At 36.0% G+C, this 24,060-nt stretch overlaps 1 protein-coding gene across 4 annotated transcripts in view; it reads left to right on the forward strand.

Annotated features, from left to right (window-relative positions):
• The window catches only part of TC2N (tandem C2 domains, nuclear), a 58,595-nt gene that overhangs the window by 26,211 nt on the left and 8,324 nt on the right, over positions 1-24,060 (forward strand). For all 4 annotated transcript variants that reach the window (XR_012516236.1, XM_074393467.1, XM_010350562.3 and 1 more), the window contains 6 exons: positions 12,183-12,350; positions 14,091-14,182; positions 15,399-15,474; positions 16,054-16,154; positions 16,543-16,659; positions 21,692-21,883. Coding sequence is in view for 3 of the 4 variants with exons in the window: in XM_074393467.1 (XP_074249568.1) it covers positions 12,183-12,350; positions 14,091-14,182; positions 15,399-15,474; positions 16,054-16,154; positions 16,543-16,659; positions 21,692-21,883 (746 nt within the window). In the remaining variant the exon portion in view is untranslated. The remainder of the gene's footprint in view (positions 1-12,182; positions 12,351-14,090; positions 14,183-15,398; positions 15,475-16,053; positions 16,155-16,542; positions 16,660-21,691; positions 21,884-24,060) is intronic.

Consider the following 24,060-nt stretch of genomic DNA (forward strand, 5'->3'; position numbering starts at 1 on the left):
TACAGATGTGAGCCACCATACCTGGCCAAATTAAATTTTTTAAAGAAAAAGAAAAGATGAACCCCGGTGCCTGGCCTACCATCTTACTTTGTGCTTATCAGTAGTCTTTCTCAAAAATAGTTTTAAAAAGTTCTGGCTCATAGAACACCCAATCAATTGATCTTTCTCTTTTTTTCATCTTTTAACGACATTGGGATTAAACCATGCAGTCTTGTAAGTTGTTTTATCCACATAATATATTCTGAACATTTCATATTTGTTGCTTTTTGATTAATTCATAGTATTTCTTCATATGAATATGCCATAATTAGTTTAATAAATTTTCTAAATAATTTTGAGCTTTTAATGTATTATTTTCACAATCAGAAAAAAGGTAAGAAATATCTACCTGGGAATGTGTGATAGTTTTTCTTATGTTCTTGACATTGCGCTCACTAGAAAACATTGCTTTTTGAGTTGAATGAGGGAGAAATTGGTTAACTCTTAAATTACAGGTTCATTGATGGAGTGGTGAAACCATCGGATTTTTATATATTAGAGAGAAAATTACTTTTATTAGAGTCAAGAAAGTAAGGTGGTACCTAATTATAGAAGTTAAATAAGTGTATGTATGTATGCATATGTGAATGACGGGTTGAGATAGAGAAGATTTTGAGGGGATAGGGCAGACTGCTATCAATAATGACTAAAATCGTGTTTCAAGCACAGTCGTGAATCATTTAACAATGGAGATATGTTCTGAGAAATATGTTGTTAGGCTATCTTATTGCACGGACAATGTAGAGCACTTATACAAACCTAGGTGGTGTAGCCTACTAAACACTTAGGCTATATGGATAGCTTATTTTTCCTAGGCTGCAAAACTATACAGTATGTTACTATACTGATTACTGTAGACAATTAACACAGTGGTAAGTGTTAGTGTATCTAAATATATCTACACATAGAAAAGGTACAGTAAAAATATAGTATAAAAGATAAAAGATGATACACCTTGTATTAGTCTGTTTTCATGCTGCTGATAAATACATACCTGAGACTGGGTGATTTATAATGAAAAAGAGGTTTAATGGACTCACAGTTCCACATGGCTGGGGAGGCCTGACAATCATGACGGAAGGTGAGAGGCATGGCTTACATGGCTGCAGGTAAGAGAAAATGAGAGCCAAATGAAAGGGGGAACTCCTTATAAAATCATCAGATCTGAGACTTATTCACTACCATGAGAACAGTATGGGAGAAACCGCCCCTATGATTCAATTATCTCCTATCAGGGTTTTCCCACAACATGGGGGAATTATGGCAGCTACAATTCAAGATGAGATTTGGGTGGGGACACAGCCAAACCATATCATTCTGCCTTTGGCCACTCCTAGGTCTCGTGTGCTCACATTTCAGAACCAATTATGCCTTCCCAACAGTCCCCCAAAGTCTTAACTCATTTCAGCATTAACTCAGAAGTCCACAATCCACAGTCTCATGTGAGACAAATCAAAAGTTAGCTAGTTACTTTCTAGATACAATGGCAGTGTAGACATTGGATAAATACACCTGTTCCAAATTGGGAGAAATTGGCCAAAACGAAGGGGCTAAAGGACCCATGCAAGTCCAAAATCAAGCGAGGCAGTCAAATCTTAAAAGCTCCAAAATGATTTCCTTTGACTTCATGTCTCACATCCAGGTCACACTGTTGTAAGAGATGGGTTCCTATGGTCTTGGGCAGCCCCACCCCTGTGGCTTTGCAAGTTACAACCTCCCTCCCAGCTGCTCTCATGGGCTGGCATTGAGTGTGGCTTTTCCAGGTGTACGGTGCAAGCTCTTGGTGGATCTACCATTCTGAGGTTTGAAGGATGGTGGCCCTTGTCTCACAGCTCCACTAGGCAGTGCCCCAGTGAGGACTCTGTGGGGGCTTCAACCCCACATTTCCCTTCCACACTGCTCTAGCAGAGATTCTCCAGGAGGGCCCCTCCCCTGCAGCAATGTCTGCCTGGACATCTGGGCACTTCTGTACATCCTCTGAAATCTAAGAGGAGGTTTCCAAATCCCAGTTCTTGATCTGTGCACCTGCAGGCTAACACCATGTGGAAGCTGCCAAGGCTTGGGCTTGCACCCTCTGAAGCCATGGCCTGAGCTATACCTTGGCCCCTTTTAGTCATGGCTACAGCAACTGGGATGCAGGGCCCCAAGTCCCTAGGCTGCATACAGCAGGGGGTCCTGGGTCCAGCCAATGAAACCATTTTTTCCTCTTAGGCCTCCAGGCCTGTGAGGCTGCTGCAAAGGTCTCTGACATGGCCTGGAGATATTATCCCCATTGTTTTTTTTTTGTTTGTTTTGTTTAACTTTTTTTTGTTGTACTTTAAGTTCTGGGGTACATGTGCAGAACATGCAGGTTTGTTACATAGTTATACACATGACATGGTGGTTTGCTGCATCCATTATCCTGTCATCTATGTTAGGTATTTCTCCTAATGCTATCCCTCCCCTATCCCCTCACCCCCTGCTATCCCTCCCCAAGTCTCCTACCCCCCGGCAGGCCCTGGTGTGTGATGTTCCCCTCCCTATGTGCACGTGTTCTCATTGTTCAACACCCACTTATGAGTGAGAACATGTGGTGTTTGGTTTTCTGTTCTTGTGTCAGTTTGCTGAGAATGATGGTTTCCAGCTTCATCCATGTTCCTGCAGAGGACATTAACTCATCCTTTTTTATGGATGTAGAGTATTCCATGGTATATTTGTGCTACATTTTCTTTGTCTGGTCTATCATTGATGGGCATTTGGGTCAGTTCCAAGTCTTTGCTATTATGCACAGTGCCACAATAAATGTATGTATGCATGTGTCTTTATAATAGAATGATTTATAATCCTTTGGGTATATACCCAGTAATGGGATTGCTGGGTCAAATGCTATTTCTAGTTCTAGATCCTTGAGGAATCACCACACTGTCTTCCACAATGGTTGAACTAATTTACACTCCCACCAACAGTGTAAAAGCATTTCGATATCTCCATAGCCTCTCCAGCGTCTGTTGTCTCCTGATTTTTTAATGATCACCATTCTAACTGGTGTGAGATGGTATCTCAATGTGGTTTTGATTTGCATTTCTCTAACGACGAGAGATGATGAGCTTTTTTTTTTATGTTTGTTACCTGCATAAATGTCTTCTTTTGAGAAGTGTCTGTTCATATTTTTTGCCCTTTTTTTGATGGGGTTGTTTTTTTTTCTTATAAATTTGTTTCAGTTTTTTGTAGATTCTAGACATTAGCCCTTTGTCAGATGGGTAGGTTGCAAAAACTGTTTCCCATTCTGTTGGTTTCCTGTTCACTCTGGATAGTTTCTTTTGCTGTGCAGAAGCACTTTCATTAATCAGATCCCATTTGTCTATTTTGGCTTTTGTTGCTATTGCTTTTGGTGTTTTAGCTCATGTAGTCCTTGCCCATGCCTACATCCTGAATGGTATTGCCTAGGTTTTTTTCTTGGGTTTTTATGGTGTCAGATCTTATGTTTAAATCTTTAATCCATCTGGCGTTAACTTTTGTATAAGGTGTTTTCAGCTTTCTGCATATGGCTAGCTAGTTTTCCCAACACCATTTATTAATTAGAGAATCCTTTCCCCGTTGCTTGATTTTGTTTTTGTCAGGGTTGTCAAAGATCAGATGGTTGTAGATATGTGGTCTTACTTCCAAGGCCTGCGTTCTGTTCCATTGGTCTATATATCTGTTTTGGTACCAGTATCATGCTGTTTTGATTACTGTAGCCTTAGATTGAAGTCAGATAGTGTGATGCTTCCAGCTTTGTTTTTTTTGTTGTTTGTTTTGTTTTGTTTTGTTTTGTTTTGTTTTGTTTTGCTTTGGATTGTCTTGGCTCTGCAGGCTCTTTTTGGTTCCATATGAAGTTTAAGTTGGTTTTCTGCAATTCTGTGAAGAAAATCATTAGTAGCTTGATGGGGATAGCATTGAATCTATAAATTACTTTGGGCAGTATGGCGATTTTCACGATATTGATTCTTCCTAACCATGAGCATGGAATATTTTTCCATCTGTTTGTATCCTCTCTTATTTCCTTGAGCAGTGGTTTGTAGTTCTCCTTGAAGAGGTCCTTCACACCCTTGTTAGTTGTATTCCTAGGTATTTTATTCTCTTTGTAGCAATTGTAAATGGGAGTTCACTCATGATTTGGCTCTCTGTTTGTCCGTTACTGGTGTATAGGAATGCTTGTGATTTTTACACATTGATTTTGTATCCTGAGACTTTGCTGAAGTTGTTTATCAGCTTAAGGAGATTTTGGGCTGAGACAGTGGGGTCTTATAAATATACAATCATGTTGTCTGCAAATAGAGACAATTTGACTTCCTGTTTTCCTAACTGGACTACACTTTATTTCTTTCTCTTGCCTGGTTGCCCTGGCTAGAACTTCCAATACTACGTTGAATAGGAGTGATGAGAGAGAGCATCCTTGTCTTGTGCTGGTTTTTAAAGGGAATGCTTCCAGTTTTTGCCCATTCAGGATGATATTGACTGTGGGTTTGTATAAATAGCTCTTACTATTTTGAGATACGTTCCATAGATACCTAGTTTATTGAGAGTTTTTAGCATGAAGGGCTGTTGAATTTTGTCGAAGGCCTTCTCTGCATCTGTTGAGATAATCATGTGGTTTTTGTCTTTGGTTCTGTTTATGTGATGGATTATGTTTATAGATTTGCGTACGTTGAACCAGCCTTGCATCCCAGGGATGACGCCAACTTGATTGTGATGGATAAGCTTTTTGATGTGCTGTTGGACTCAGTTTGCCAGTGTTTTATTGAGGATTTTCGCATCAATGTTCATCAGGGATATTGGCCTGAAATGTTCCTTTTTAGTTGTGTCCCTGCCTGGTTTTGGTATCAGGGTGATGTTGGTCTCATAAAATCAGTTAGGGAAGATTCCCTCTTTTTGTATTGTTTGAAATAGTTTCACAAGGAATGGCACCAGCTCATCTTTGTACTTCTGGTAGAATTCTGCTGTGAATCTGTCTGGTCCTGGACGTTTTTTGGTTGGTAGGCTAGGAATTGCTACCTCAATTTCAGACCTTCTTATTGGTCTATTCAGGGGTTCAACTTCTTCCTGGTTTAGTTTTGGGAGGGTGTAAGTGTCTAGGAATTTACCCATTTCTTCTAGATTTACTGGTTTATTTGCATAGAGGTATTTGTAGTATTCTGTGATGGTAGTTTGTATTTCTGTGGGGTTGGTGGTGATATCCCCTTTATTATTTTTTATTGCACCTATTTGATTCTTCTCTCTTTTCTTCTTTATTAGTCTGGCTAATGGTCTATCTATTTTGTTGATCTTTTCAAAAAACCAGCTCTTGGATGCATTGATTTCTTTGAAGGGTTTTTTTGTGTTTCTGTTTCCTTCAGTTCTTCTCTGATCTAAGTTATTTCTTGTCTTCTGCTAGCTTTTGAATTTGTTTGATCTTGCTTCTCTAGTTGTTTTAATCATGACATTAGGGAGTTGATTTTAGATTTTTTCTCGTTTCTCTTGTGGGAATTAGTGCTATAAATTTCCCTTTACACACTGCTTTAAATGTGTCCCAGAGATTCTGGTATATTGTGTCTTTGTTCTCATTGGTTCCAAAGAAAATCTTTACTTCTGCCTTCATTTCATTGTTTATCCAGTAGTCATTCAGGAACAGGTTGTTCAGTTTCCATGTAGCTGTGCAGTTTTGAGTGAGTTTCTTAATCCTGAGTTCTAATTTGATTGCACTATGGTCTGAGTGACTGTTATGATTTCCATTCCTTTACATTTGCTGAGGAGTGATTTACTTCCAATTATGTGGTCAAGTGTGATGTGGTACTGAAAAGAATGTCTATTCTGTTGATTTGAGGTAGAGAGTTCTGTAGATATCTATTAGGTCTACTTGGTCCAGATCTGAGTTTAAGTCCTGGATATCCTTGTTAATTTTCTGTCTCATTGATCTCTCTAATATTGAGAGTTGAGTGTGAAAGTCTCCCACTATTATTGTGTGGGTGTTTAAGTCTCTTTGTAGGTCATTAAGAACTTGCTTTATGTGTCTGGGTGCTCCTGTATTGGGTGCATATATATTTAGGATTGTTAGCTCTTCTTGTTGCATTGATCCATTTACCATTATGTAATGCCCTTCTTTGTCTCTTTTGATTTTTGTTTGTTTAAAGTCTGTTTTATCAGACACTTAGATTGCAACCCCTGCTTTTTTTTTGCTTTCTGTTTGCTTGGTAAATCTTCCTCCATCCCATTATTTTGAGCCTATGGAAGTCTTTGCATGTAAGATGGGTCTCCTGAATACAGCACACTGATGGGTCTTGACACTTTATCCAATTTGCCAGTCTGTGCCTGTTGATTGGGGCATTTAGTCCATTTACATTTAATACTGTTATGTGTGAATTTGATTCTGCCATTTTGATGCTAGTGGGTTGTTTTTCCCATTAGTTGATGCAGTTGCTTCATAGTGTCAATGGTCTTTACAATTTGTTATGTTTTTGCAGTAGCTGGTACTGGTTGTTCCTTTCCATGTTTAGTGCTTCCTTCAGGAGCTCTTGTAAGGTAGGCCTGGTGGTGACAAAATCTCTCAGCATTTGCTTGTCCATAAAATATTTTATTTCTCCTTTGCTTATGAAGCTCAATTGGCTGGATATGAAATTTTGGGCTGAAAATTCTTTTCTTTAAGAGTGTTGAATATTGACACCCAATTTTCTGGCTTGTAGGGTTTCTGCTAGAGATCTGCTATGATGAGCTTTCCTTTGTGGGTAACCAGACCTTTCTCTTTGGCTGCCCTTAACATTTTTCCTTCATTTCAACCCTGGTGAATCTGACATTATGTGTCTTGGGGTTGCTCTTTTTGAGGAATATCTTTGTGGTGTTCTCTGTATTTTCTGAATTTGAATGTTGGCCTGACTCACTAGGTTGGGGAAGTTCTCCTGAATAATATCCTGAAGAATGTTTTTCAACTTGGTTTCATTCTCCCCATCACATTCAGATACACCCATCAAACATAGATTTGGTCTTTTCACATAATCCCATATTTCTTGGAGGCTTTGTTCATTTCTTTTCACTCTTTTCTCTCTAATCTTGCCATCTCACTTTATTTCATTGAGTTGGTCTTCAATCTCTGATATCCTTTCTTCCACTTGATTGATTTAGCTATTGAAACTTGCGTATGCTTCACAAAGTTCTCGTGCTGTTTTTCAGCTCCATCAAGTAGTTTATGTTCTTCTCTGTGCTTGTTATTCTAGTTAGCATTTCATCTAACCTTTTCTCAAGGTTCTTAGCTTTCTTACATTTGATTAGAACATGCTCCTTTAGCTCGGAAAAGTTTGTTATTACCCACCTTCTGAAACCTGCTTCTGTCAATTTGTCAAACTCATTCTTCATCCAGTTTTGTTCCCTTGCTGGTGAGGAGTTGTGAGGAGAAGAGGTGTTTCGGTTTTTGGAGAGTTCAGTCTTTTATGCTGGTTTCTTACCATCTTTGTGGATTTATCTACCTTTGGTCTTTGAAGTTGGTGACCTTTAGATGGGTTCTCTGAGTGGACATCCCCTGACCAAGCTCCACCTGGGACATTTGAGCTGTGCTAGCTGCAAGAATTTCAAGCCAGTAGATCTTAGCTTGCTGGTCTTCATGGGGGTGGCACCTGCTGAGGCAGATCACTTGGGGGTATTCCCCCCTGGCTTCAGCCCCCTTTTTCAGGGGAATAAGCAGTTTTGTCTCGCTGGCCTTTCAGGTGCCACTGGAGTATGAGAAAAAAACAAAACAAAACAAAAAACTGCCGCAGCTAAAACAGCCACCCAGTTTTGTGAGGGAAACCTGGAGCACTGGTTTTGTAGGCACCAGAGGGAATCTCCTGGTCTGTGGGTTGTGAAGACCCTGGGAAAAACACAATATCTGAGCCAGAGTGTCAGGAAAAGTCCCTAATGGTTTCCCTTGGTTAGAAGAGGGAGTTCTCTGGCCCCTTGTGCTTCCCAGGTGAGACGATGCCCCACCCTGCTTTGACTTGCATTCCTTGGGCTGCACCGACTGTCTAACCAGCCCCAGTGAGATGAACCGTGTACCTCAGTTGGAAATGCAGAGATCACCCACTTTCTGCGTCACTCTCGCTGGGAACTGCGCGTCAGAGCTGTGCCTATCCGGCCATCTTGGTGGAAATCCCCCCCATTGTCTTGATGATTAACATTTGGCACCTTTTCACTTATGCAAATTTCTGCAGCTGGCTTGAATTTCTCAGAAAATGTGTTTTTTTCCTATTGCATTGTCAGTCTGCACTTTTTTCCAACTTTTATGCTCTGTCTTTTGAAATGGAAAGCTTTTAACAACACTCAGGTCACCTCTTGAATGCTTTGCTGCTTAGAAATTTCTTCTGCCAGATACCCTAAATCATCTCCCTCAACTTCAAAGTTTCACAAATCTCTATGGCAGGAGCAAAATGCCACCAGTGTCTTTGCTATGTTTTACAACAAGAGTCGCTTTTACTCTAGTTCCCGACAAGTTCTCATCTGCATCTGAGACTACCTCAGCCTGGATTTCATTGCCCATGTCATTATCAGCATTTTGGTCAAAGCCATTCAACAAGTTTCTAGGAATTTTCTAACTTTGCCACATCTTCCTGTCTTCTTCTGAGCCCTCCAAACTGTTCTGACCTCTGCTTGTTACCCAGATCCAAAGTTGCTTCCACATTTTTCGGTATCTTTACAGCAGCACCCACTTCCTGGTACCAATGTAGTATATTAGTTTATTTTTATGCTGCTGATAAAGACATACCTGAGATTGGGTAATTTATAAAAGAAAAAAAAAAAAAAAGAGCTTAATAGATTCACAGTTCCATGCAGCTGGGGAGGCCTCACAATCATGATAGAAGGAGAAAGATGTGTCTCACATGGTGTCAGGCAAGAGAGAATGAGAGCCAAGCAAAAGGGGAAACCTCTTATAAAACCTTCAGATCTCTTGAGACTTATTCACTACTAGAAGTACAGTACGGGGGAAACTGCCCCTATGATTCAATTATCTCCCACCAGTTCTCTCCCATAACACAGGAGTATTATGGAAGCTACAATTGAAGATGAGATGTGGATGGGGGCACAGTGAAACCGTATCACACCTGTATAGGGCATTTACCATGAATGGAGCTTTCAGGGCTATAAGTTGCTTTGGGTGAGTCAGTGAGTGAGTAGTGGGTGAATGTGAAGACTAGGACATTACTGTATACTACTGTGGATTTTATAAACACTGTACACTTAGGATATACTAAATTTATTAAACATATTTGTGTTTCTTCAGTAGTAAATCAATCTTAGCTTACTGTAACTTTTTAACTTTATAAACAACTATTTTTAAAGTATTTGACTCTTTTGTAATAATACTTGGCTTAAACAAACACAGTGTGCAGCTATACAAAAGTATTTTCTTTATATCTTTATAAGCTTTTTTCTATTAAAAACTTTTTTTTAACTTCTTAAACATTTTTGTTAAAAACTTAGACACAAACATCCACATTAACCTAGGACTCCACATCTTGATGACAATCATTGCGATGTCACTGGATGATAGGAACTTTTCAGTTCCATTATATTTTTATGGAACCACTGTTGTACATGTGGTCCCTAGTTGGCCACAATGTTGTTATATGGAGAATTACTATAATTTAAGCCTTTGAAGAATTTAGCTTATGTCTATATATTATTCCCAGTATAATTATTAACCTTGAAATGAATTTGACCCATATTTTGTCCTTTTAAAATTATGAACTATAATACACATAGAAAAGTGCACAAAGCAGAAACATAAAGCTCAGTGATTTATTACAAAGCAGAACGTTTGTATAGGTACCACCTAGGTAAAGAAATAGAGTATTATTAGTAACCCCAAAGCTTCTCTCCATTTCTTTGCCTTTCAGTCACCCTAGAATGTTCAGTATTAGAATTGTTCTAATCATAACTCTCTTGCTTTTCTTACTTCTTACCACCTAAGCACATATCCCTGAATATTGTAGTTTAATTTTTTCTGTTTTTTGAACTTTATATCAAATAAACAATTTATTCAGTCTGTATTCTTTTGTTTATGGGTTTTCTCATTCAACAATTATGTTTTTGAGATTCATTCAAGTAATTGTCAGTTTTAGTTTGTTTTTATATCTGTACAGTAAGTGTATATTACAATTTGTTCTGTATTCTAAATGGCATGGTGTATAGTAGTGTTTCTTTATAGCATACTATAAGGTCTTTTTATGTAGTAAGTGTATACCACTATTTATTTTACTGTTGATGAGATTTTGAGATTTTTCCAATTTTTGGCTACTACAGGTAATAATACTTATGAACATTCTTATGCATAGCTCTTTTTTTTTTTTTTCTGCCCTTAGCTAATTTTAGAACTTAGAGAATAGCTTTTAACCTCTGAGAGCTTCAGTTTTTTTCTTCTGAGAAATGAAGTATTGGGCTAAACTCAAAGATCTCTCATAACTCTAATAGTCTATGAATGTGAGAGTCAGAGCTAGGGGTTTGGAGCTTGACACATTTGGTTTAAAATTTTTTTTTTTTTTTTTTAGCTCTTGGTGCACATGTACAAGCATTTCAGTCATGTATATGTTCAGAATGGCTTGTTGGGTCATAGAATGTAAATATCTTCAGTTTTAGTAGAAATTGCCAAACTCTTTTCCATTAGTGATTATATCAATTTACATTTCCACTAGCATAGTATGATTGTTTACATTCCTCTACTTTCTTGCCAACACTTGGTATTGTCAGTCTTTTTACTTTTACCCATTCTATTGAGTATATAGTGGTATTTCTGTGGGTTTTCAACTTATTTTTTTCTCATGATTAACGAGATTGATAGTCTGCCTCCTGAAGTGCCTGTTAACATCTTAAGCCAGTTTATATATATTCTTGTCTGCTTTTTTCTTATTGATTTGTGGACATTCCTCATGTATTCTGGATATGAGCCCTTTATGGCCATACCACCCTGAATGCACCTGATCTCATCTGATCTTGGAAGCTAAGCAGGGTCGGGCCTGGTTACAAGCCCTTTGTCAGTTAGGCTTGTTGCACATACCTTCTTTCGCTCTGCGGGTTACCTTAAATAGTCTTTGACAGATGGAAATTGTAAATTTTAATGTAATTCAGTTTATTAAAATATGTCTACAATTAGGCTGGGCACAGTGGCTCATGCCTGTACTCCCAGCTACTCAGGAGGCTGAGGCCTCCCAGTATATATAAATATATATAAAGATATATATATAGTTCTACAATTAATGCTCTCTATGTTCTATTTAAGAAGTGCTTCCCTGTCCTAAGGTCATGGAAACTTTCTTATAAGTTAACCTGAATATAGAAACTTTATTGGTTTGCCTTTAACATTTAATTCAGATTTACAGTCTTCATGGAACTAATTTTTTTGTGAATATGTTTGGTTGAATGCAGGCTTTTTTTCCCTGTTGATATCCAGTTGTCTTATCACCTTGTAGTGAAAAGGTCATCCTTTCTTGTGCAGTGCCACCGTAATTATAAATTAAGTGTTCATGAAATGAGTATCTGTTTCTGGGCCTTCTCTTCTTTGGCATTGATCACTTTTTCTGTCACTTACCAGTATTATATTCCTAGTACCAAGTAGAACAAATCTTTCAGTCTTATTTTTCTTCTTAAAGATTAAGCTTTTGGTTATTCTTGGTCTTAGTGTTTTCATATAGATTTTTTTATTTTTATTTTTGCTATTTGATTTCCAGCTTAATTGCATTATAGTAAGAAAACGTACTTTGTATGATTTCAATCTTTTCAAATTTGAGAGTTTCTTGGTGTATCTCAGCATGTGGTCAGTTTTAATACATGTTCTATGTCTTTTTGTAAAGGATATATCTTCCCTCCAAATCTTATAATCTAAAAGATGTTCTATATATACGTAGAAAAATAAGAGGAAACTCAGATCACAAAATACAGAATCGTCTGTGGGGCAAAGAAAAATGCCAGAAATTTACCAAACTCTTCTAAGTGCAGGCTTCATGGTTGACCCCTAGCATAATACTTCACACAGAACTCCATTAATATGTGCTGATGTTTTTAGATATCAAAGGCATGTAATTTAATATTACTTGAGACAAAGTACTTTTTCTTTTGCCCTGGGTATACCAGTTGTTGGCTACTACAAGAAAAGGATGTTTTAAAATTTTAGATACATTCATTTTCAGGATCTGCCAGAGCATCTTTTGGAGATCGAAAGGTAGAACTTTCTGGTTCATCCCAGCATGGACCTAGCTATGATGTGTATAACCCATTCTATATGTATCAGCACATTTCACCTGATTTGAGTCGACGCTTTCCTCCCCGTTCAGAAGTGACAAGACTATATGGATCAGGTATGAAAATTTTTTGTGCTTTTCCTCTTTGTGTTTCTCTTTAAGAAATTTAGAAATCAAATCTAAGATCTGGGAATAAATGATTCTTACTATTAAAGGCAATTTAAAAATAAGAAAAAAAGCAAGCTTCATAAATATGATAAACATTATGACATCTCTGTAGTGTTAATGTCTAATATAAAAATTGAAAGATTAATGAGTTATGTCTGTTGGTAGTTCTAAATTCCATTTAATTTTCCTTTTTTGAAAGAAGTTTTAGTTCAAGAGATTTTTTTGTACAACATGGGGACTGTAGTTAATTATGATATATTCTTGAAAAGTGCTAGAAGAGTGGATATTAGGTGTTCTCAAAACACTCTGTTATTCAAAAGTGATAACTGTGAGATACATTTGTAAATTAGCTAGATTTAATCATTCTGCAGTGTATTTTACTTTAAAACATTATGCTGTTTACGATGAATACATGTAATAAAAGAGAAAGAAGTAAGCTACATACCAGGTACAAGGGAAAATAAAAAAACATAAAATAGAAAGAAGTTTTGTTTTCAGAGTATTTTTTCTTTTTGTTGTTGTTAAGACAGAGTCTCACTTTGTTGCCCAGGTCGGAGTGCAGTGGTGTGATCTCAGCTCACTGCAGCATCAACCTCCCAGGCTCCAGTGACTCTCACATCTCAGCTCCCCCGTCACCAGAAGCTGTGACTACAGGCACGTGCCACCACAGCTAACTAATTTTTAAATATTTTTTATAGAGATGGAGTTTCACCATGTTGCCCAGGTTGGGCTTGAACTCCTGAGCTGAAGCAATCCTCCTACCTTGGCCTCCCAAATTGCTGGGATTACAGGCCTGAGCCACTGCACCAGCCCAGATTATTTTGCATACATTTCACTTGTCATCTGTCTATTCATAAATTCCACAGCATAGATACGTTGTTCTAAATATAATGATTTTTTTCCATTTTTTCTGTATTCAATGAAACTGATGAATTTAGAACTCATGGTATGATTAGAAATATAAACAAACTGCTTAAATGATTATAGAACTTTTTAATTTTCATATTTGAGACTGAATTATACATGTTTGTGATTCACAAAATTCTCAGTTTTTCAGGGTTTTGTGTGTGTGTGTGTGTGTGTGTGTGTGTGTGTGTGTGTAAATCAACCACTGAATTTAGGGTGAGGTACTGAAAATAAAGAAGAAATACTTATTTAAGGGCCTGTCTTGCATTCAATCCTGTGCTAGAATATACAATTGGCATACAAAGCTCCTTTCTTCACAGATCTTGCAGTGTAGGAGGAAAACTAAAAATACAAACTAGATATATAGGAGCACATGGGATTCAGTATTGATTTTTTAAAAGTAATACATGCTTATTAACAATAAATAGTTACATTACACTTAGTACAGAGTATTTACTCTTAGATTATATTTATTGGATTAAGGAATGGGGAATGTAAAGGAAAGAGTAAATTTTTCCTGTTTGATATTTGATGTAGATGTCAAAATGTGTTGTTTGATTTATGTTGATTTGTTTCAAACAAAAATAAAATTGAAAAACATTTTTTTAAGTTAAAAAAATTTTTATTAGAATCTAGATTCTGTGTAAATCTACAGAAGAGATAAAGATAAATGTAGATTTACATAATATTCTTGATGTATTGCTGCAGAGATTTAGTTCATGTTAATTAAATAGAATTCTAGTGTTTCTTAAAAATATTTGCTTTTCTCAAATCCCTTTCTAGTTTGTGATTTAAGGACCAACAAACTTCCCGGTTCCCCTGGGCTAAGCAAATCTATGTTTGATCTTACAAGTACATCTCAGCGATTCATCCAGGTAAATTAATCGTATCAATTTAATTATCTATGATAATTTATTTTCAAATTAAAAATTCAGAAATGTATGAATTATATTAGGAATATATTCTGATATCTGTATCTATTCTGATATCTGAAGAATAAATACTTGATATTTCCCATGTACATTATTTTAGGAAACTGTTATTTGATTGCTGAAAGGCAGTAGTTTTTCTTTTTTCAATAAATTTTTAAAAATAAATTTTATATCTCAGTTGGTATGCTCTCAGGGAATCTTAAAACAGTTTTTATTTAAAATGGTATAATTAAAAGTGCTTATTAGTTTAACTTTCCTTATTGAATATAGCCAGCTAGTTGTTAAAAATTATATTTATTTTGAGATGTAGGACTTTACTCACTAATATTAACACTGTGTCTTCCTGGTTTTGAAAAGGAATTGAGAATTATTTTGATGTTTTTAAAATGTTTCTTTTTTAATACAAGTAAACTGATTATTTAAAATTAGAAAATAGAAGGTAGCAAAGTAGAAAGACAAATCCCTGTATCAGAGTAAGTGCAATGTGAAAATACTGTTATATGGACTCATGGACTTGTTTCCATGTGAATATATATACATATGTTTTACAAAATGGAAATATATTCTAGATAATCTTTAATCCTCAGCTGAGTTAACTTTTACAGTTTTTTTTTGTTTGTTTGTTTTAATAGCAATAGTTGTTTAACATGCATCAGACTTGTTTGCAGAGCTTGTTAAAACACAGGATGACAGGCTTCATCCCCAGAGTTTTTAATTCACCAGCTCTGCAGGAGGGCCTGAGTTTGTATTTCTACCAAATTCCAAATGATAAGGATGCTGCAGGTCCAGATGGACTATGCTTTGATAATTGCTGCTCTATAAGTTTTTTGATAGCAGGGTATTTCCAAATAAATTCTCATTTTCATTAATGTTCTCAGGTATGAAACTTAAGCAGTAATATCATTCTCCTCATTACAAAACCAAACCAAAAACAGCAAAGGCTTTCCAGTATATTATCTTATAAGATATTTAAGATATCCCTAACACATGCCAAAAGCTTTTTTTCATCTTTACTACCTGTAAGTTGGAAATTCTGACCTGTAACACTGTCAAAATAGTTAGCATGCAGTTTGTTACTAGGATGGATATTGAGGTATAAGTATCAGAATCCTTAAGGTTTCATATGCACTTTCTGACTAAAGGATAATTTTACTTACAGAGACATGATTCATTGTCCAGTGTACCCAGTAGTTCTTCTTCAAGGAAAAATTCTCAGGGGAGTAACAGAAGCCTGGGTAAGGAATAAAGTATTCTACTTTTATACTCTTAAGATAATTATTTCTACTCAATAGTAACTTGAAAGTGTATGTAAGGTGAAAAACTCTAGATGATGATATCTACTATGTTTATATAATAAACTAAATCTAATAAAACTATGTCAGTAATGTTATCAGCATATGGATACTCATATCACACGGTCCATTTCTCAGTGTTCAGGTACAAGTGTGGCTTTTTAAGAAGTGAAGCAGTTGAATATCTTTTGTTTGTTTAAAAGTGTACTAGTGAAGGAGCCTCCAGAAGAATACAGTGTTAAGGCCATATAAATGTTATTTTGAAAGATTTTTCCTAGTTTTAATTTAAATCCCTCACTGCAATTAAGTTTTTAAACTATGAGAGCTTTTTATAGTATATGTCTTACCTCTAGCGCTTCAATAAAAACATCGAAGTGTGATCTTTGTCTTATTAGATTGTGAACTTTAAAAAATAATTGTAGCATTTAAAAATTGTGCTCTTAATATTGACTTGTATCAAAGCTTAACTGGGTTAGAAGGATGGCATGGCATTTGAAACATCTTTGTCCTTTTATAATTCAGATACAATTACTCTATCAGGAGATGAAAGAGACTTTGGGAGACTGAATGTGAAATTATTTTATAATTCTTCAGTAGAACAGATCTGGATCACAGTTTTACAGGTAAATTAGTATAGTTAATACCAGCTTTTATTATAAAATTGAATATTTAGACATTGTAAACATTTACTGTTGTCCTTTCCTGGGGAATGGGCCAGTGCTATCTTTGAAATTTGGAATTCTATAATATTTTTACAGAAAATAGTATTTAATAAAGCATCTAAGAAATCTGTAGTATGATGGGAGTATGTGTGTTTTTAAGCTCAAGAGGGAAATTGACATGACATCTAGAATATTATATGTCAAAATTAATGTGGATGCAGCATGAAGTCTCAGTAGACAAGTTTATTTTTATAGTTTTTATCTGAAGTCAGTAACTCAAGAAATACATCAAATATTTGTATTGTCGGAGTCCTTTGTAAAATTCAAACTGTATTTTTAATATTTTTAGTGCAGAGATTTAAGTTGGCCCTCTAGTTATGGAGACACTCCTACTGTTTCTATAAAAGGAATACTTACATTGCCCAAACCAGTGCATTTCAAATCTTCAGCCAAGGAGGGTTCCAACGTAAGTGACTGGTTTTGTTTGAATTTCTTTTCTGTTTTTCTTATATTCGTCGCTTTTATCCATGTAAACAAATTAGAAAAAGTGTTTTACCTTAGGGAAACTACAACTATGAATTGTTGCTTTTTCAAGACAACTTTGAGTCTCAAAAATATTGGTATTTCATTGTCTAGTATTAAGATGAATTTAAAAAGAGTATTTTATTCACTTAAGTATGTAGAAGATGAACGATATCTAAGAAACCGATTTATTTTTCTTGGGTGAAAGGAAATGAATCTTGGCTTCTCTTTCCCTCAACACACTTTAGCTTTGAAAAATAATTTCATAGTCACAATGAATTTCTTTTAAATACTTCCAATTAGTATAACACAAGGACTTAGGATCCTGAGTTTGGTTTTGTAGATCCTAGGTTTTACATTAATTTAAATACATGTTCATTTTTGTCATTTGTTACAGGTTAAAAGATTATTGTTTTTCTATGCAAATGAAAAGATATCTTCTCAAAGACATGTCATTTTAAAATAAGATAATTAACATGACTAATAAACATATAAAAAGTTTACTCTCACTATTAATCATAGAAATAAAAATTGAAATTACATATTGCTTTTTGTTTCTTTCTTCCTCTCTTTCTTTTTTTTTTTTTGCAACAGAGTCTTGCTCTGTCGCCCAGGGCTGGAATGCAGTAGTGCAATCTTGGCTCACTGCAATCTCCGCCTCCATGTTTCAAGCAATTCTTCTACCTCAGCCTTCCAAGTAGCTGGGACTACAGGCACGTGCCACCATGCGAGGTTTCACTGTGTTAGCCAGGATGGTCTTGATGTCCTGACCTCGTGATCCACCTACCCCAAAGTGCTGGGATTACAGGCCTGAGCCACTGTGCCTGGCCTCTTTCTCTCTTTCTTTCTTTCCTTTCTTTGTAGAATTAGGAAAAATTTTACAGGTTCTCTAGAACATACAACTTCTTTGAAATTATCTTGATACTACATGTCAAAACCTTAAAATATTTATACTTTTAAACAGTAATTCTACTTTGAAACTGGAAATTATTTCAGTAGAAATAATCTAAAATGCAAACAAAAATATATAAAATATTCTTAGAAGTTTTGTTCAAAGAAAAATTGAAAAAAGTCTAAACATGTCTTACAGAGGAATGGCTGAAAAACCTAATGGTGTACCTATGTATATTAGTTTCCTTGGGCTACCATAACACAGTACTGTACCACAAACTGGGTGACTTACAACAACAGAATTTTCTCTCTTTCAGCTTTGGAGAAAGTCCAAAATTAAAATATCAGCAGTGTTGGTTCCTTTTCTGAGGGAGAATCTGTTCCGTGCCTCTCTTCTAGCTTCTGGAATGGCCAGCCATCCATGACATTCCCTGGCTTGTAGATCACTCTAGTCTCTGCTTCTGTCTTCACATGGCATTATACCTGTGTTCTGGGTATTCACATGGCCGTCTTCTTAGGGATCCACCCTACTTCATTATTACCTCTTTTTAACTTCACTGATCACATCTGCAGTGACCCTGTTTCCAAATGAGTTCACATTCTGAGATACTGTGGCTTAAGATTTCAACATATCTTTTTTAGGGGGGTATAATTTAGTCCATAAATATGTGTTAGAAAACTAGGTAGCTATGAAAACTAATGCTTAGGAAGAGTTTTTAAGGACCTGGAAAAAAATTTTTGGTAAACGAAAAAGGCAATGATCAAAATTGGAGTGTGTATATGTGTATATATGCATGTATGTGTGTTATGTGTGTATATATATGTGTGTGTGTATATATTAGGATCTCACTTTATGAAAATATGTATCATTGAAAGTCTAGATAGAAATAAACCTTAACTCATAACCTTGACACTCATAGATGAATACTTTCTGAATTACACAGTTTTACTTTTTGATTTTCAAACAAAACTAATTTGACTTAGGAAAAAATGTTGTCATATTGAAACATATGGAATCTTTCATTTTACAGTTTTATTATTATACATAAAGTTGTTTGGGAGACTTCTATTTGGCAAAATATGGAAAGTGTGAAATGAAGCATCACACTTGCTTAATTTGTAAGCTCATTAAACATTTTATGTTTATAACTGGTGTTATTCTATGGCTTGAGAACTCTACAAGAAAAAGATAACTTGGTAGTTGTGAGACTCTCAGACAAACGATTCTGGCTGTAAAGGCAGACATAAGCTATTACAACAAGAGCAACAATTTGGGCACAGTATAGGAATACCTTGGAGATACTGTAGGTTCAGTTCCAGACCACCACACTAAAATGAACATTGCAGTAAAGCAGGTCACATGAGTTTTTTTGTTTCCCAATGCATACAGAAGTTACCTTTATACTGTAGTCCATTAAGAATGTGATAGCATTATGTCTTAAAAAAGTAAGCTACATACCTTAATTTAAAATGCTTTATTGCTAATAAAAAATGCTGATGATCATCTGAGTCTTCAGCAAGTTGTAATCTTTTTGCTGGTAGAAAATTTTGCCTTGATGTTGATGGTTGCTGAATGATCAGGGTGGTGGTTGGTGAAGGTTGAGGTGGCTGTGGCAATTTCTTAAAATAAGACAACTCAAAGTTCACCACATCTATTGACTCTTCCTTTCACAAAAAGGTTTCCTGTAGTAGGTGACACTGTTTGATAGAATTCTATCTACAGAACTTCTTTCAAAATTAAAATCCATCCTTTCAAACGCTACTCTTGCTTTATCAACTAAGTTTATGGAATATTCGAAATCCTTTGTTTTCATTTCAACGATATTCATAGCATCTTCACCAGGAGTAGATTCTGTCTCCAGAAACTACTTTCTTTTCTCATGTATAAGAAGCAACTCCTTATCTGTTCATATTATCTTGAGATGGCAGCAATTCAACTGTTTCTTCAGGAACCATTTCTAGTTCTCTTGCTGTTTCTACCACATCTGCAGTTACTTCCTCTGCAGAAATCTTGAATCCCTCAAAGTCAGCCATGAGGGTTAGAATAAGCTTCCAGATTCCTGCTAATATAATTTTTTTGACCTCCTTTCATGCATCATGAATTTTCTTAATGGCATCTAAAATGGTGGATCCTTTCTAGAAGGTTTTCAATTGCTTTTGCCTAGGTCCATCAGAGGAATCACTATCTATGGCAGCTATAGCCCTACAAAATGTATTTTTTAAGTAATAACAGTTGAAAGTTGAAATTACTCCTTGATCCATGGGATACAGAATGGATGTGTTTATAGACATGAAAATAACTTTCATCTTATACATCTCTGTCAGGGCTCTTGGGTAACTAAGTGCATTGTTAATGAGCAATAATGTTTTGAAAGGAATCTTTTTTAGCAGTAGATCTCAATGGTAGACTAAAAATATTTAGTGAACTATTCTGTGAACAGAAACGCTATTATCCAGGCTTTGTTGTTCCATTTGTAGAGCACAGGGAGAGTTAACTTAGCATAATACTTAAGGGCCCTAGGATTTTCAAAATAATAAGTGAGTGTTGGCTTCAACTCAAAGTGACTGATTGCATTAGCCCCTGACAAGAGAGTCAGCCTGTTCGTTGAAGCATTGAAGCCAGGCATTGACTTCTCTGTAACTGTGAAAGTCCTAGATGGCATCTTCTTCCAACAGAAGGCTCTTTTGTCTACATTGAAAACATTGAAAATCTGTTCTTGAGTGTAGCCACCTTCTTAGCTAGATCTTCTGGATAACTTGCTGCAGCTTCTGCATTAGCACTTGCTGCTTCAGCTTGCACGTTTATGTTTTGGAGACTGTTTCTTTCCTTAAACCTCATGAACCAACCTCGCTTTCAGTTTTTCTTCTTCAGCTTCCTCACTTCTCTCAGCCTTCGTAGAATTGAAGAGAGTTAGGACCTTGCTCTGGATCAGGTTTTGGCTTAAGAGAATGTTGTGGCTGATTTGATTTTCTATTCAGACAAATAAAACTTTCTCCACATCAGAAATAAGGCTGTTTCACTTTTTATTTGTATGTTCACTGGAGCAGCACATTTAATTTTCTTCAATAGTTTTTCCTTTGCATTCACAACTTGACTAAGTGGTGCAAAAGGCCTATCTTTTGGTCTATCTCAGCTTTCAACATCTTCCTCACTAAGCTTAGGCATTTGAGGTACATTTCTTCCTTTTAGGTTTATTGGCCTAAATTCAATATTGTTGTTTCTCAGGAAACAGTGAGGCAGTACAGTAAAATAAGGTATGCCTGTATTCAAAATGTTTATGCTAGTTGCCCAGATATCTGGCCTTTTCAAAAGGAAAAAAAGCTCCTTTCTAAATGGATGCATTAAAGATGGAAAGAAGGAAGTGTATGGCAAAGAACAGTCTAGTGTCAAGAACATGTTAGCCCATGGTAAGCCAAGGATTTAAAAATATTAAAAGTAGCAGAGCATTTAAAAATATTCTGAGGCTGGAAAACACAGACTTGCTGATTGAGATGGGTGCTTAGGAGAGAAGGTATAATTTAAACTCATATTTTCCTTCATCTTCTATATCAAGAGTTTGATTTTCAGATTGGAAAGGGTGGAATAAATGTCACCAAAAGAGAAATTGAAGCCTAAGATAGATGGGAAGATTCATTAGACAAAAAAATAACTCCTTTAAAGAAATAATTCAAGTCTCTTTATGTGAACAAGTTAGATATTGTGAACAAGAGAGTGCTTGCATATGAGATTCTTGAATCACTCTCCTGAACTGTTGAAGAATTGTGATGATGCCAGAACCAAAGACGGAGAAACAATCTAATATTCAAAAAGGGAAAAAGCTGTATTCTGGTGAGCATGTGTTGATGTTGACCTGAATTTCTAAAGAATTTAAAGGATGATTTGTGAAATTAAGAAAGGTTGTATCCAGGATAAACTCTAGAAAAATAAGTCATTGCCATTCTTATTTTCATTCACATTAAAAAGATTTTTTTGTTGTTGTAAAAAGAATTAAATATACCTTTCCTAAATATAAAATATTGTTTGGTACTGGCATATCAGCCTTTTATTTATATATTTTATATTTTCTTGTTGTTTTTTTTTAAAGGCTATTGAATTTATGGAAACGTTTGTATTTGCTATTAAACTTCAAAGTCTACAAACTGCAGGGCTTGTATTTAAGATTCAAACCCAGACTCCCAGGAAGAAAACCATTGGAGAATGCTCATTATCACTCAGAACCCTTAGCACACAGGAAATGGATTACTCTTTGGATATAATACCACCTTCAAAAATTTCGGTAAGTGATAATAGTATGTTACATTAAGAGTATTTCATACTTTTAGAATTACTTAGTGGATGGGTTTTTGTTGGTTGGAAGATAACTTGAATAGAACATTAGAGGATCTGGAAGGCTCTCAGATAGCAATAATATTATTATTTTCAAATAATATTTTAGAAATTATTGATAAAAGGTTAACAGAACTGTTTTGTTTCTCCATTGGAAAATTACCTCAGGGTTACCTTCTAGCACATTTCTTATTAATGTTTTATACTTGAGGGAAAATAACTCTGAAGTATGAATAACTATTTGTTTTTAGTTTTTCTTAAGTAGCTGATAACTTAGGAAAAACAAGAAAGAATCAAAAGTTCCAAACTCAATCAGAAATTGACCTGAAATAGATTAGAAAAGTTGTTTTAACCAGGAGTAGGCTATACAGCTGCTCATAAATTGATTAGAAGTTTTTACAGCTGATTTTTTTTTTTTTTTTTTTTTTTGGAACAAGCTTTATTACCTAATAGTGCTGATGGGACCTGCTCTTTGCTTCTCTCAGCCAGCTGAACACTGTTAAATTGCTTAGGAATTTCTAATTCAATTGTATACATTGAATGTTAGGCTGACATTTATAAAAGTCAGTCATAAGTTTTTATAAGGTCAAACCTATATGTGATTTTAAATTTATATGGGATTTATATTTCACCTGTTTCCAAAAATATTTAAGGTGACTGGAAGTGCTTCTTAACTCTGGGTACACCTGAGAATCATCTGGGAGCTTTAAAAAAAACTGCCCATAAAAAATGCCTATACATAAACTATCAAAAATTAGAATTTTGGGGGACATGGGGTAGAAGCATTTGTAACTTTCTTTTCTTTCTCTTCTCTTTCTCTTCCTCCTCCTTTTTCCTTCTTTCCTTTTCTCTTTGACTCTCCCCTCCCCTCCCCTCCCCTTTTCTCTTTCCTTTCTTTATCCTTTCTTTCCTTTTTTATTCTTTGAGGAAGAAAGAAAGCTGTGTCACCCAGCATGGAGTGCAGTGTGCAATCACAGCTCATTACCTCCTCTATCTCCCAGCTCAAGCAATCCTCCCACCTCAGCCTCCTGAGTAGCTAGGACTACAGGCACACACCATGCCCAGCTAATTTTTAGGAGAGATGATGGGTCTCGCTAGATTGCCCATGCTGGTCTCAGACTCCTGAGTTCAAACAATCCTCCTGCCTCAGCCTCCCACAGCACTGGGATTACAGGTGTGAGCCACTGTGCCTAGCCTTGCCTATTATTCTTTAGTTCAACCCCCAGTGAGCTGTTCTGTAACTATGACAGGAGTTTGTCACTGGCATTTTTGACACTAGCTTAGTAGATAGTAATCTGCAGCCATAGTTTACAGAAGGCGCAAATTCACTATTCAAATAGATAATTCATATATTAAAATTTTGAAGACACCCGGGCATGGTGGGTCACGCCTGTAATCCCAGCACTTTGGGAGGCCGAGGCGGGGATCACGAGGTCAAGAGATCGAGACCATCCTAGCCAGCATGGTGAAACCCCGTCTCTACTAAAAAATACAAAAATTAGCTGTGTGTGGTGGCACACACCTGTAGTCCCAGCTACTCGAGAGGCTGAGGCAGAATTGCTTGAACCCGGGAGGCAGAGGTTGCAGTGAGCTGAGATTGTACCACAGCACTCCAGCCTGGTGCCTGGCAACAGAGCAAGACTGTCTCAAAAAAAAAAAAAAATTTTTTTTTAAAGTTAGAGTATGTAAGAAGAGAACTCAGGGAAAGTATTTTCTGGGGAAATTGAGGCATTATCTGCATGGGAGAATATGAATGAATAATTATGGCAAAATTTCTACTAAATCATATTTCATGTCTCAGAGATCTTATAAATATTTGCATATTTTCTGAATGCCAGGTGCTAGGGTTGTAGAGTGATGCCCTGAAAGAAGAGTGTTTGGGCTATACTAGACCAGTGAGTTTATGTTAGCAAGTATGAATGTTTTATATTATTGGTTAAAGCCAGAGTAGTATGCTTTGTTATAAAGTGTTGAAGGGAAAAATAAATATTCTAATTGCGTTGTTCAAAGAGCTGGACTTACCCATCCACACCGACCACTGTTTCATCACGAACAGTATAACTTTTGGGTAGACCTAATATTTTACTCAATAAAGAGTTCTTGACCTTGACAAATAGTAATGTAAAT

Source organism: Saimiri boliviensis, chromosome 2, assembly GCF_048565385.1.
Source record: "Saimiri boliviensis isolate mSaiBol1 chromosome 2, mSaiBol1.pri, whole genome shotgun sequence".
Taxonomy (NCBI): Eukaryota; Metazoa; Chordata; class Mammalia; order Primates; family Cebidae; genus Saimiri; species Saimiri boliviensis.